This window comes from Carettochelys insculpta, chromosome 1 (genome assembly GCF_033958435.1).
Source record: "Carettochelys insculpta isolate YL-2023 chromosome 1, ASM3395843v1, whole genome shotgun sequence".
In the NCBI taxonomy this organism is placed as follows: domain Eukaryota; kingdom Metazoa; phylum Chordata; order Testudines; family Carettochelyidae; genus Carettochelys; species Carettochelys insculpta.
Genome location: NC_134137.1, coordinates 340,052,302 through 340,067,393, shown reverse-complemented (window position 1 = coordinate 340,067,393; position 15,092 = coordinate 340,052,302). Strand labels below are relative to the sequence as shown.

At 45.4% G+C, this 15,092-nt stretch overlaps 1 protein-coding gene across 1 annotated transcript in view; it reads left to right on the top strand.

Moving 5' to 3' along the window:
* Positions 1 to 15,092, top strand: part of GRM8 (glutamate metabotropic receptor 8) — a 531,151-nt gene that overhangs the window by 90,798 nt on the left and 425,261 nt on the right. Inside the window, exon 2 of the mRNA XM_074984122.1 lies at positions 14,642 to 14,858. Within this exon, the coding sequence (XP_074840223.1) occupies positions 14,642 to 14,858 (217 nt within the window). The remainder of the gene's footprint in view (positions 1 to 14,641; positions 14,859 to 15,092) is intronic.

The following is a 15,092-nucleotide window of genomic DNA, read 5'->3' as shown; positions in this document are numbered from 1 at the left end:
TTCTGGGCAGAACACATTTGTAGTGTGGATGCTCCCTAGTTTTGCCAACAGAAGACCTCTTCTGTTGACAAAACTTTGTAGCATAGACACAGCTTTAAAGACAAGCACCATATGTAGTAACAAGCCAAATCTGGCCAGTTAGCTATGAAATCAGGCAGCCTGCCAAGCAGCAACTTACCCTGGTCTACCATGGTACCCTCCTGAGCCTAAAAAGAGATGCCCCAAATGCCCATCTCATTGCACCTAAACCCTATGCATATGAGGGAGGCACCTTCATCGAGGACTGAGGTGCACATGAGAAACATAGTAGGAGCCTTCTTGACAGTGTTTTGTCTCCCAGTCTTGGCAAGCTCCTCTTGTGCACTACCATATTCACATGAAAAGTGGACAACTAATCCTGCAGAATCCCAGCCACTCGCCCCTTCTCCCCGCCCCAGAATCAATAAGCAGTATCCAGGCAAGAAGTCCAGGTGATACTGCAGTGAGGAGGAATCTTGCAACAAATGGTGAAGCCCAATTTTATTGATCCCAATTTCAATCATGCTCTCCATTTTTTCTTGGTCTTCAAACAGATCAGTGCTTTTTCCTGATTTGAAGTTTACCCCATACCCTGAGTTACATATACAGTCATCCCTCGTTTAATGAGTACTTTACTTAAGACTACTCGCTAAAACGAGGGGGACACACACTTATCATTGTTCACTATGCGAGTGAACTTCCCCTGCTTATATGAGCCAGCTTGCGGGTCCCTGGCTGGGGTCAGGGAGACCCACAGCCCCGTGGCTGAGCTGAGCCAGTCATGGGGTCCCTGTTCAGGGTGCGGGGAGACCTACAGCCACGTGGCTGGCTCAGCTCCAGCTGTGGGGCCCCTGGCCAGGGTGCGGGGAGACCTGCAGCCCTGCGGCTGGAACAGACCCAGCCATGGGGTCTCTGGCTGGGGGGGTTGGGGAGATCCGCAGGCCCAACCAGCCCGCTCCCAAGACTCCCCCTGTGGCAACTCCCTGTGCATCTCCCCACCCCGCCCGGCCCCGCCCCACCCAATCTCAACATTCCCCCAGCCCACAGCTCCCCGCACAACTCCCCACAGCCCTCTCCCAACACCCACCCCCTCCTGTTCTGAACCCCCCAGCCCCCCGCACCTACACTCCCGGTACCTCTGCTGCAGCCAGGAGGAACAAGCTGCCACTTCCTCCACCGGAGCTGCCTGCATATTTTAACCCTCCCTCCCGCTCATGGCCCCAAACTGCCCCCAGCCTTTAATGCCCCCCAACGCAAGGTTCACTTACCATTCAAAAGCAGCACCACCTGCTGCCACTCCTTCCCCAACTTAGGAGCACTAGGAACCAATCAGAGACTTTTACATGTATTTTAATGGTAATTTAATGTCCCTCTTAAGAGTTTTTGCCTGTGAGCAGAAAATTGGGAACCAATTGTGCTCGTATAGCGAGGGATGAGTGTGCTCCTGTACAAGCTGGTAAGATTTGGTATATCATCATGTTAAACCTAAGAAAGGGATAGTAGCATATCCTGCACTGTCACTGGAATCACAGGATAAAAACCACCTTTGGTATGTCATCTGGGCTTTCACAGTTTAGACATATGCCCTTTGGGGTTCATAGTGCCCAAGCCACGTTCCAATAGTTCCTGGATCAAGTTCTTCAACTTCATGATGCATACAGTAGCCTATTTAGATGATGCAGTCATCCACAGTCGACATTGGGAAAGAAAACTAGCAGAATTCGCTGCTGTACCTTGATATCTAAAAGGGACTGGGCTAACCGCGCACCCAGTCAAGTGCAAGACTGGGAAAAAGACCACCTCTCTTGGCTATATTTGGAGGGAAGAGCCACATCTTCCCTCTGTGGACAAAATCAAGGCTCTCAAGGCGTGTCCACCCGCAGTCATGAAAAAAGCTAGTCTGAAGGTCTTGGAGGCTCATGAGCTGATACTGCTGATTTGTGCCTGGGTTTTCAACAAGAGAGGTCCCTTTCACAGACCTAATTAAGGATGGAGCCTTGAAAGGAGGCACTGGTCATAGCCTGTGGAAAGGCCTTTCAGATGTTGAAAAACTTCTTACATAAAGAGTCTGTCCTATTCAGGTTTGATTCCTGAAGAGTTCATTTTACGAGCTGATGACTCACAAGTGCTCAGCTGACCCCTTCACTAGTGGGTAAGGATTGCCTTCTTGTCCTTTCACCAAGGTACAGCAGCGAGTGAGAGGACCATGTTGCAGCTGGGCATGGATACTGGGTTTAGTACAGAGCAGGTAGGCTGTCCTCTGTTGAATCACTAATAAACTTACTACATCTCCAAAACTTTGATTTGAGATCATTAATCAAAGTAATAAAACAATACACAACCATGTTTACTCTGTTTGGTCACAGCATGAGGTGGTATTAAGGCAGATCAAACACTCGAGTCTTGTTTATCCAGACCAAGTGAATTTAACACTATCATGGACACAAACTTTTATTCAGTGATGGCAGACTAACATGATGCTCTGACAGATGGCAATTTGCAGATATGAGTAATAGCTTGAAGACAGTGACCTTGACTCTCATCCAGGTCATTTTTTTGGCCCTAAGGACCTATTTCACTTTTGTGAGCCTTTTGTGCTCACAAAGAACTCTTTACTACAGAAGAGGGGATGATACTTTTGAGAAGACAAGGCTTCTAATGATTAAGGATAGACATAAGGCAAGAGAAATCACCAACATGAAAATGAATATTCAAACTTCTTTCTAAGCATTTATACTCCTTAGCAAAATGGGTCTGTTTATTAGTAGATGGCAAAATACCAGTTGAAATTGAACCATTGCCAACTACATTAGTTGTAATAAACCCTTCTGTGAATGTAGGGGGCTGGACTTGATGACCTCTTGAGGTTCCTTCCAGCTCTATGAGATATGTATGGCTCCATGTTTCAACATGTTTAATATCACTGTTTATATATGGGGGACAGGATGGAAGTCATCTGCATCAGTGTAACCTCTCATCCACAACATTTAAGATTCTTGGCTGGCTGGCTGTTTATAGGATCATTCTATCTCAACTCACATCCTTGTATCTGGTGAAGTCTCTTTGTCTGAAAGGATATAGTCAGATTTCACATGAACCTCTGGCTAATATTTGAAATTGACAAAGGTAGGAGGTGATAACCCACTGAATATTTGTTCAGCTTGAACTGAACAGGGGCAGAAGGGAAGGACTTTTAGGAGCAGTGTGCCCATTGGACACTTGAGCTGCGTCTACACGTGCACGCTACTTCGAAGTAGCGGCACCAACTTTGAAATAGCGCCTGTCGCGTCTACACGCGTCAGGCGCTATTTCGAAGTTAACTTCGACGTTAGGCGGCGAGACGTCGAAGTCGCTAACCTCATGAGGAGATAGGAATAGCGCCCTACTTCGACGTTCAACGTCGAAGTAGGGACCGTGTAGACGATCCGCGTCCCGCAACGTCGAAATTGCTGGGTCCTCCATGGCGGCCATCAGCTGGGGGGTTGAGAGATGCTCTCTCTCCAGCCCCTGCGGGGCTCTATGGTCACCGTGGGCAGCAGCCCTTAGCCCAGGGCTTCTGGCTGCTTCTGCGGCAGCTGGGGATCTATGCTGCAGGCACAGGGTCTGCAACCAGTTGTCAGCTCTGTGTATCTTGTGTTGTTTAGTGCAACTGTGTCTTGGAGGGGCCCTTTAAGGGAGCGGCTGGCTGTTGAGTCCGCCCTGTGACCCTGTCTGCAGCTGTGCCTGGCATCCCTATTTCGATGTGTGCTACTTTGACGTGTAGACGTTCCCTCGCTGCGCCTATTTCGATGTTGGGCTGAGCAACGTCAAAGTTGAACATCGACGTTGCCGGCCCTGGAGGACGTGTAGACGTTATTCATCGAAATAGACTATTTCGATGTTGGCTGCACGTGTAGACGTAGCCTTGCATTGGGGAATTAAGGGCCATGCCGTTTTTCCTACTATTCTTCTGTAGTCTAGACATCCCTTAGGTTTGTCTAGACCATGGTTTCCTAAACTGGGTGGTGTGACCCCCTGGGAGGGGCATGAAGAAATTCGGGGGGGGGCACAATGTGACCCCCCTATTCTTTCCCCCACCCCAAGAAAGAGCCAGCCCTTGCTTCCAGCTCTCAGCTCCTGCCATTTCATGTGGGTGACCCAGCACAACCGCGTTATAAAGCAGGCAGCCAGTGAAGGCCCATGTGGAGCTATCTGCCTCCAGCAAAGGTGAGTGAGTGTGGGTTGGGGTGGGAAGGAGGAGGATGGGGTTAGATGGGGGCTGGGGGTGCCTAGATTTGGGGAGGGGAGGGAAGGGGAGGGGCTTGGGCTGGTGGCTCACAGGCAGCTGTCCCGTGGCTTGGGCAGGCAGCTTTTGGGCAGCTTGGTCGGCTGGCCCCAGCAGTGCCAGGACTTGGGCAGCTGGCCCCAGAAGCACTGGGGCTTGGGGAGGTGGCTTGGGTGGCTGGCTCTGGGAGCGCAGGGGCTCGAGTGGCCAGTTTGCCATGACAGTGCAGGGGCTCGGGCGGGGCTCTCCATCAGTGCAGGGCTCGGGTGGGGGACTCCGGCAGCACAGGGCTTGGGCAGGGGTCCCGGCAGCACAGGGCTTGGGCGAGGGTCCCCAGCAGCACAGGGCTCAGGCAGGCAGGCGCCTGGCACAGGGCTCAGGCAGATGACCAGCTTGGGCTGTGCCAGGCACCCACAAGGTGTGGCCTGTGCTGTTAGCCTGGATGGTCCATAGTTGGTCTCCTAGGATTTCCCAACTTACGAAGAAAATGCATCATGTTTCATATTAATTTCATTTGTTTCTGACGTTTCTACTCTTACATTTTTGGGCCAAGAAAAACTATTTGTGATTATTTTAAATTTTAAATAACTTTTTATATCAAGATTTTGTGTTTATTTTAAAATAAGAATTGATTTGTTTGTTAACTGGGGGGTTGGATGATGGTAAAGAAGAGGTCGGGGGATGTGAAGGTTTCTCAAAAATCAATAGGGGAGTGTGATGCCTAAAAATTTGGGAACCCATGGTCTAGACCCTGTTCTGGGAATACCAGCATAAATCTATTAGAAAAATCTCTTACAGTATGGTCCCTGGATCAGAAAGTGGTGAATAGTCTTTCTAAGGAGGCCATGAAGCATGGATCAGCACTGGTCTAATGCTCCTGCCACTGAGAACAGGCTTCTTTTTTACACCTGCTTTTTTTGTCTAATTGGATAATACTTTCCACCGGTATCTCTTATAGCTGCCTGAGGCAGATGTGGTTTCCAGTGCTGGAGTAGTCAATTGCGTCTTGCGGACAGTTAATTCTAAAATTAGATGTTGCTCCATCACCACCCAAGAACTAGCTATCAGAAAGGGGAGTTCTCCAGAAGCAGCTTTTAAATCATCCGAGCTTGTCTAGAGGGGTCTTACCAGAAGGGTGCATCCTTTTAAGTAGGCAGATCTGCTGATGTGTGCAAAAAGTGTCCTGCTACTCCTCACTTGAAAAAAATGATACCCCACTTGACTGCTGATTTGTTGACATGAGTCTAGCTTGATGATGAACTTCATCAATCTTTATTTAGCAACAATTATGGTCAGTCTCCCAGCAGCTGAAGGTAGATAGCTGCAGCTCCTTGTCTTTAGATTAATACATATTTGAACCTTCTTCTTGTTAAACAGCTACCTGTCCTGTAGACATTACTGATGTGCTGTCTATGCTGATGTGTGGGAAGTTGGTACTTTCAGGAAGAGAAGCTCATAATCTTGCAGGATAAAGACCTAAGACCGTACATATTAAAACCGGTGGGTCTTTCAAACTTGCATGCCATAGATTTATGTGACTAAGTACAAAAGAATGAACACAGAAATATATATAGTTAAACAACTTTTAGGTTGTGGCTTAAAACACCCCAAGCTAACTTTTTGTAATCCTGCCCCGTGTGTGTCTCCTTCTTTCAGAGGGCTCAGTCCTGCCACTATGAAGCGCATTGAACATTTCCTCGTTCCTCAAGTAAAAGCAGTGGTTTTTGTGCTGGTACTTGCCGGTACTTAGTACCGGCACTTCGGCAGCCCCAGCCATGGGATTGGCTCAAGGGAGGGGGTGTGGAGCTGGCTGAGTACCTGCACCTCTTTTTTTTGCAAAAAAGTCACTGAGTAAAAGCAATCGTGTCTGACTCATTGTGAATTGGATGGGGCAGGAAGATATTGGGTATGTGTGGGAGAAATCACATGAATTAGGATGGCAGCATGAAACTTCATGTTAAAATGTGTAGCTTTTGGCAGTTTGTTTAACAGCTTACAGTTGACTTCAACAAAATTAGGCAGTCCTTTTATTAATTTTTTTCTTGAGAGCAACGGAAAAACAAACCACAGCCTCACAATCATCAGGGCTACATATTGTATGAATAGCATATGGATATTATTACTTGTATTTGTGTATAAGTTTAAAGAATAATAAAGGAAAAATATAAGAAAAAGTAGCCATAGGACTCTTTCAAAACCCAGTTTTTCCCCAGTTGTCAGTAGGATCTATAGTATAGATCAGCAGTTCCAAGACTGTAGATTGGGACCTCACAGTGTGTCACACTCTCCTTTAATGGGGTCACTGGTGCTAAACTGACTGGAGCCTGGAGCCAAAGTTTGAGCCTCACAGCCCAGGGCCAAAGCCTGAGCCCTACCACTTGAGCCCAGGCTTTGGCCCTAGACCTGGATGGTGGGGCTCAGGTTACAGGCCCCCTACCTGGGGATGAAGATTTGGGCTTTGCCCCCACCCCTCTGCCCAGGTTGGTGGGGCTTGGACTTTAGTTTTGGTACTACACCTGGGGCAGCAGGAATTGGGTGGGCTCAGGCTTCGGGTCATCCACCAGGGGTCGTGTAGTAACTTTTGCAATCAGAAGGAGGTCATGGTACAATGAAGTCTGAGAACCCTGGTGTAGATACAGACCATATTTAGGGAGTTTTGAAAATACACATTACTGAACTGATAGACCATAGTAACTCCTTCGCATTGGAAGCATTATATTCTGTTATGTAAAAAATGTACTCAGGAACAAGTAAAATATGGTTTATTAAATCTACAGTCCATAACCAAAGTTGCTACCATTAAAATATAAATTCTTAGTTCATGCTTTATTGATCCAGTGCATTATAATAACTTGCCTGTGTGCCAAACATTCTTTTGAATTTTACTGAAAAAGAGCTAGTATGTCGCTTTTGCTACACTTTTTCTCTTTTAACATCCCCTAAACCTCAGACCGTTTAACCCTGTGTTTGAGAGCATACCAGATGACTAGCCCACATTCATGGATCTCCTACATCTAAAAGTTCAGGTTACAAGAAACAATGAATTTGTTTCCTTTGGAAAATAGAAGTGTGAAACTACACATTTAATATTTCTTCCTGGCAATGTCAAAATAGATTTTTATAAAGGAAAATCTACATTGTACTTCTGGATAGACATAAACTTGTAGAGGGAAAAATTGACTAAGAACTTTCTTCAGGAACTCCATTCTGAGAGGTTCATAGAAAAAGAAAGAGGGGAAACACTGAAAGTTTAAAGAAAAGGGGTTTAAGAGTATTATTTAAGTATTCTTGACTTCTAAGGCTGGTTTTCGTCTGCATGGGTAAGTGGCTAGCATGGGCCTACTTCTCCCCTGGCTTTGAGCTCTCATAAATCACTTACATCTGTGGAAAACTGGCATTAAAACACTGCCAAATCAAAATGGTGGCATTTTACATTCACTTTGCACCGAACAAAATGGGCACACCCAACGTGAGTGCAGTAAGCCTTTCTGTTGTTACAACTATGCCCTTCTGTATCAGTTAGCTGATGAACACAAGGCCCAATTACATGGAATGGTTTCTGTTGACTTCAGCAAATATTCAGTCAGGCTCGTCATGGCCAGAGTATATTCATTTCAGTTCATTATTCATCTATGTTTTCTCTACGGTCTCATTGTTTTCAGAATCTAGTCCCTTTTCTAAAATACATTCTGTTTGGTGTTGAAAAAATGGTTTGTTCTTTTGGCTCTTCCAGAAACTCAACATGGCTTTCACAAAGCATACCTCTCTTGTCCTGGCAGAAATGGCATGTCATTGTGTGGAACCATCCATCAACTGCCAAATAAATATGTTGTTAGGAGTTGTCACTGGCCTTGTATCAGAAGACAAACAACTAATAATTAATGGTAGTCCATCGATCCGACGATGACAAATCTGTGCAGATCATCTATTATTGGTCTCATGGTGTGCTCTCTGGTGACTGTATAAGCCAATTCTAGAGGTGCACATTTTGCCGCAGGTAGTGCATGGGAAGTTTGCAATCTGTTGTGCATTGCTGATGCTCTGTGATGTTGTTCGCATGCCTCTTGTAGATGTCGGCAGCAGTCTTCCTCAAAGGCAATGCAGGTATTTCTGACTGTTGCACGCCACTGTGTTCTGTCACTGGCGGCGTCCTCAAGGTCCCTAGGTTTGATACTGCTGTACTGCAGATTGGCTTTGATGGTATCCTTGTAGCGTTTCCGTGGATGACCTATACGCTGGATGTCCTGGGAGAGTTCACCATACAGAAGCTGGCGAGGGATTCTGTTGGCATCCGTGCGGTTGACATGACCGGTCCAACGTAGTTATGACTTCATGATCATCATTTCGATGCTTGTCATCTGGGCTCTCTCGAGGACTTCAAGGTTGGGCCCTTTGTCTTGCCAGCAGATCTTCATGATGTTACGGAGGCAGTGCATGTGGAATGCTTTGAGCTGCTTGATGTGATGCCTATATAGTGTCCATGTTTCGCACCCATGCAAAAGAGATGAGAGAACAACAGCTCTGTACACAAGCAGTTTTGTTGACATCCAGATGTTATGGTGGTTTAGAACTTTGACATGCAGACAGCCAAGTGCCTGGCTTGCTTTGGATATTTGTGCGTTGATCCCATTTTCCAGTGATCCTTCACTGGATATGACACTACCCAGGTATTTAAAGTTCTCCACTACTTTAAGCTGAGTGCCGTCAATGGAGATACTCGGGACAGGAGCATTTGATCCAGGTGCAGGTTGATGGAGAACTTCAGTCTTTCCGAGGCTGATAGTCCGAAAAGTTGCGAGGCCTCAGCAAATTTGTTGACAATGTGCTGAAGATCGTTTTCAGTGTGAGCCACAAGGGCACAGTTGTCGGCAAAGAGTACCTCAGAAAGGAGTTTCTGCACTGTCTTCGTTTTTGCATTCAGGTAACGGAGGTCAAAAAGTGAACCATCATGCTGGTATTTCAAGTATATACCTCAGTCCAGATCTTTCATTGCATGGTTAAGGACGCATGCAAAGAACAGGTTAAATAGGAGAGGAGCGAGAACACATCCTTGTTTCATGCCGTTGGTGATGTTGAAGGGGGCTGATGTGGCTCCATCAGACAGTACTTCACCTGTCATGTCGTCATGGAAAAGGCGTATAATCTGGACAAATTTTCTTGAGCAGCCAAGTCATATTAGAATGGTTCAAAGGGCTTCCCTGTTGACAGTATCAAATGCCTTTGTCAGATCTATGAAGACAGCATACAGGTGCATGTTCTATTCAATGCACTTCTCTTGTATTTGTCTGACAGCAAACACCACATCGGCTGTGCTCCGGTCAGGTCAAAAACCGCATTGACTTTCAGGTAGATTTGCCATGGAAATACTGGCTATTAGGCGGTTCAAGATGATGCGGGCAATGATCTTCCCTCCAACAGAGAGGAGGGATATACCTCTGTTGTTTCCACATTCTGCTTTGCTGCCTTTATTCTTGAAAAGGGAGACAATAATAGCATTGCGGAGGTCCTGTGGTATATTTTCATCCTCCCAGATACTGATGATCATGCTATGGAACGCTGCTAGTGCTGCTGGACTTGCCGCTTTACATATCTCTGCTGGTATCCCATCTTTTCCAGGAGCTTTTCCTGAACTCATCTGACTAACAGCTCTCTTAATCTCACCTATAGTGGGCGGAAAGTCAAGATCTGTCAGGATGGGTTGTTGAGGATGTTATTATTCACGGTCGATGGTCTGTTAAGGAGGTTGCTAAAGTGTTCTCGCCATCTTTCATTGATGCCCTCTTTGTCTTTGATCAGCATTGTGTTGTCTGATGACAGCAGTGGGGTAGTCCTTGGTTGAGAAGGTCCATAGACAGTCTTAATAGCACTAAAGAACATCTTTGAGTTGTGGGTCTCAGCATAGTGCTCAATTTCTTTGGCTTTGCTCTCCCACCAGCTGTCTTGTATCTGACAGAGGTCTTTCTGTGTTTTGCACTGAAGGTGCTTGAAATGGTCCCGTTTGGAGGCTGAGGAGGGGTCATTCTGCCATTCAGTAAAGGCTTTTCTCTTTACTTCCAGTGCTGAACATATTTCTTCTTGGTTCTCATCGAACCAATCCTGACATATTCTTTTCTTTGGTCCAAGCGATGTTATTGCTGTCAGTCACTATCTGCTTGAACTGATCCCACTTTTCGGTTACAGTACCAATCAGTTGACTGTGGGATGTTAATTTGTCATCGAGACTCTTCTGAAAATTGTTGAAACATTGGGCATCGTTCAGTTTGGCTATGTTAAAAGCAGGTTGCACGTGCTTAAGGGAGCGATGTAAAGTTGAAGAGACATCCTGACTAATCTGTGATCTATCCAGCACTCTGCGCCTTGCATTACTCTGGTGATCAGTATGTCTCAGATGTCTCACCTTTTGACAATGGTATGATCTATCAGATGCCACTGTTTAGACCTAGGGTGCATCCATGTCGTTTTGTATTTATCCGCTTGTCAGAACAGAGTGTTGGTAATAGTCAGGTCATTTTCAGAACAAAGGCTCAAAAGGAGTAGTCCATTGCTGTTCATCTTGCCTACGCCATGTGGCCCGGTTACTCCTTTCCAGTTCTCGTTGTCAGCCCTGACTCGGGCATTGAAATCTCCAAGTAGGAGTAGTTTGTCTGTTGCAGGTGTGGCCTTGATCAGTCTTTCAAGATCTTCATAGAATTGTTCCTTTGAGTTGTCAGGGCATGTTAGATTGGGTGCATATGCACTGATAATGGTGGCATGACGTTTGGCATTTAGTGGGAAGTGTAGTTTCAGCAATCTTTCATTGATACCCACTGGAAGGTCTGGGAGTTGACGCATCAATGAGGTTTCTGTTGCCAGACTGACTCCATGTATTCTATCCTCTGTCTCAGTCTTACCCTTCCAAAGAAGGTATAACCACTTCCTGGTTCACTCAAGAAACCTTCCTCAGCCAATCTTGTTTCACTTAATGCTGCTATATCGATGTTATAGCGGGCTAGTTCATGAGCAATGAGAGCTGTCCTTCTCTCAGGTCTTGCAACAGCTTCTCGATCCATGAGAGTGCGAACATTCCATACACCAACGGTAAGTTTTCTCAAATTTTTCTTTTGGTTTTGACTGCAAGTAGGGTTGAACTGCCAGCCGCGGCTTGCTGGCCAGTTGTTGTAGGGTAGGCAATTTTTAGGTCCCCTTTTCTAGGCCCCTCCCTTACTAGGGTGAGCAGTGCTGTCCTAAAGAGGACTGCTCAGATGCCTGGGATGCTGCCGGGCATCTCTGCTGCCCCAGGTACAGAGCTGGACGACCACTTGTCCACAGGCCACCTACGTGCGGGATTGGGACTATGACTCCCAGTGGTAACCTCAACCTGTTGCTTTGCCTCTCCCCCATCACCGCAGGACTTGGGTGATGTGATGATATGATGATTTGCACAGGACCTGTGCGTGAAAGCTTTTTAAGTGGCAGAGCTGTTGCACGGGAGCAATCCCACTCTCTCGACCTTGGAAGCCAGACACCGGTGGTATGTAGAATCGTCACGACTGGTAACTTCTTTGGTTGCAGTGGATGGGGTGTACAGGGAGGGGTAGTACCTCTGTTGGAGGGACTTGTCGTACCCCTTCAGGGGTAGTCCGTCCACTTAGGTCCCCACCTGTCACTCAGCTCTCACTTGTGGCTCCAAGTAGCTGCAGCATGCACAGCGGCCACACCCCGGGCAACGGCTTCGACAGGCTGGCCAAACCAGGTGAGTGTAACCGATGGGGCTCAAACCTTCGGTGAATTTTCAGATGTGCCTACCCAGCATGTGATGTCAGTTCTGGCGGAGTGGGCGGAAGAGATCTTTTAGATCCTACGGCCAAGAATGCGGTTCTGCAATGCTTTGTGGAAAGTGAAGGGCTGTAAATGGTAAGGGTCCTGCTCCCAGGATCTGTCACAACAAAGCCACCACTAGGTTAAATTGTTAGTTGTTACTGTTGTTGATGCCATGGTGACTACCACTGAGTAACTGTTCAATGAAGAAACTTCACCTTAGGATTTGCAAAGGTGACATTCTGAGAACCAATATGAGAAAACCAGTCATAAAGACTGTATGCCCCCTTCCCCTCCATGGATAAATCCAGCTTCTCACAGAGCAAAATGATGAATACATGTTTATAAGCTCGCATCTGCCTATTGCTTTTTTAAGTGCTAAAAATATTTCAGAACATCGCATAAAGGAATTTGTATTTCTTTTTAGCTGATGGAGATTTACTTTATTGATAGCCTCATTTTCTTTGGGAGTTCATTCATATCAGATTTCTGAGATTTTTGTCCTTATTCCCTTCTTCTAAATTAATTTGTTCTCCCTCAGCCAACTAATACTTGTAACCCTGTCTTTGAGATTAGACTAAAAGTAGCAGAAAGAAGGGATGGTGACCTTATGAAGTTATTTACAACTTGCTCAAAAGTTACATAAAGTCTTCAACAGAGCTGGGATAAGAAACCAGATTTCCTAAATTCCATTCCTTTTGCTTTGTCATAAATCATCCTTCCTTCCATATGTTAATGACACAATATTTCATTGGTCACCAGACAATAATTTTGGGATACTTAGCTGGCATTCCATATTCCCAATCTAAGTAATATGACTAGTTAGTGACTATATAAAGGATGTCCCATACCTTTTATGAACCAGGGTGGACAAATACCATCCCTGGTGGGGCCCCACCTCTGTAGTTACCTGTGCATCTCGGGAGGCATCAGGTAATCATAGCTGTCATTGGCAGTGGATTGCTATTTGCAGCCAATGGGCGCAGCAGGAAGTGATGCAGACCACAACAGCACTTCCTGCCACTCCTGTTGGCTGCAAGTGGCAATCCGTGGCCGAGGTGCAGGTAAATATAGCCACAAGGCCCACCACTTTTTTATTGCCTACCATTGTTATAAACTGTCATCAACATTGCATAAAGTCTTTCAATGAGAAGTATTTATCCAAAAGCATTGGCAATAAATATTACTTCTAGGCAATAACTTCTTTAACCCTTACAAGCTTTATATTTTTAGAAAGCAAAATTATGACTGACCCCTATTGAGTTACTTATTTTTAGGCTTTTCTAGATGCATAAAAGCAATGCAGATGATTTTTAAATATTTTATTTACTCCTCAGAAATAACATAACCATATTGTTTTGCAATTATTTAAAATCACTTCTGTCTGCATGCAAAATAATTGTGATGACAAGCTGTATAAAATCACTAAAGTACTAATTTTTCATATATAGGTATACTGCTAATATCTTTTTAAAAGATCTTCCTGCACAACCCAATTGCTTAGGTTTTATATTCACAGAATCAGAGAATCATAGGGCTGGAAGGGACCTCAGGAGATCATCTAGTCCAGCCCCCTGCTTCAAGCAGGATCAACCCCCACAAAGTCATCCCAGCCAGGACCTTGTCCAGCCAGGACTTAAAAACCTCAAGGGATGGAGAATCCACCAGCTCTCCAGGCAATGCATTCCAATGCTTCACCACCCTTCTGGTGAAGTAGTTTTTCCTAATATTTAACCTTCACCTCTGCCTCTTCAACTTCAGACCATTACTCCTTCTTCTGCCATCCGACACCACTGAGACAGTGTCTCACTCTCCTCTTTAGAGTTCCCCTTCAGTAAGTTGAAGGCTGCTATTAAATCACCCCTAAGCCTTCTCTTCTGTAAACTAAACAAGCTCAAATCCCTCAGCCTATCCTCATAGGTCTTGTGCTCCAGACCCTTAATCATTTTTGTTGCCCTTCGCTGAACCTGCTCCACCAAATCCACACCTGGACACAATATTCAAGATGTGGGCTCACCAGTGCCGAATAGAGGGGAATAACTGTGTGTTGCTGTGCATGATATTCCTGTATTCCTGTGTGTTGCAATGCATGATACGCTATTAAACCGTAAAAAATCAAAACAAACTGTGAACCAGAAAAATCTTATGAAATAGGAAAACAATCTGAATTTTCTTCCAACTACTGTGCAAAAGTAACATCGAAACATTTAGCTCCTGAAAGATCTGACCTTTTTGTCTTTATTTGTGAGTGGTACAAGCCCTCCTTTCTGTCTTCACATTTGCATCAGTTCTGAGTCTGGCTAGAGTGGGGAAAAAATGTTGTTCTGGGATGTCATGACTCAGAACAACACCTGGGGAACAGCAGAAGTCATTATACGCTGATGGGGGAGGGGGAAATTGTGCAATGAAACTTAACTGAGATTTTACAATATATGAAATGGTTTCTGATTAGTTGGTGTAATTATAACAAGATATTCGGTTCTGTGCTACTCCTGTGCATAATCTATTTTAAACTGAAAATTATTTTAGATTGGCTTGAATTGCTTGTCATTTTGTTTGCAGATACCTCAAATCAGCTATGCATCTACAGCTCCAGAGCTAAGTGACAACACCAGATATGACTTTTTCTCTCGAGTGGTTCCACCTGATTCATATCAAGCCCAAGCCATGGTCGATATTGTGACAGCACTTGGATGGAATTATGTGTCAACACTGGCTTCTGAGGGAAACTATGGAGAGAGTGGTGTGGAAGCATTTACTCAGATCTCAAGGGAAATTGGTAAGTGTCTCTTTGTCAGATTTTGTATTTTAGCTGACAGGTTACCAAAGTCTGAGCTTCACTAAACACTGTCTGTTTAGGGTTAGCGGCAATTAGAGCTCCTACAGATGCATGACCTCGACGATAATTTGGAGACAACTGGAGTATATTCTGAATAACTTTGCTGTTCATGAGTCTATCAAGGTGACACTTTGGTGCTTATTTAGAAAAGAGAGTGCCTCCCAAAGTCAAGAA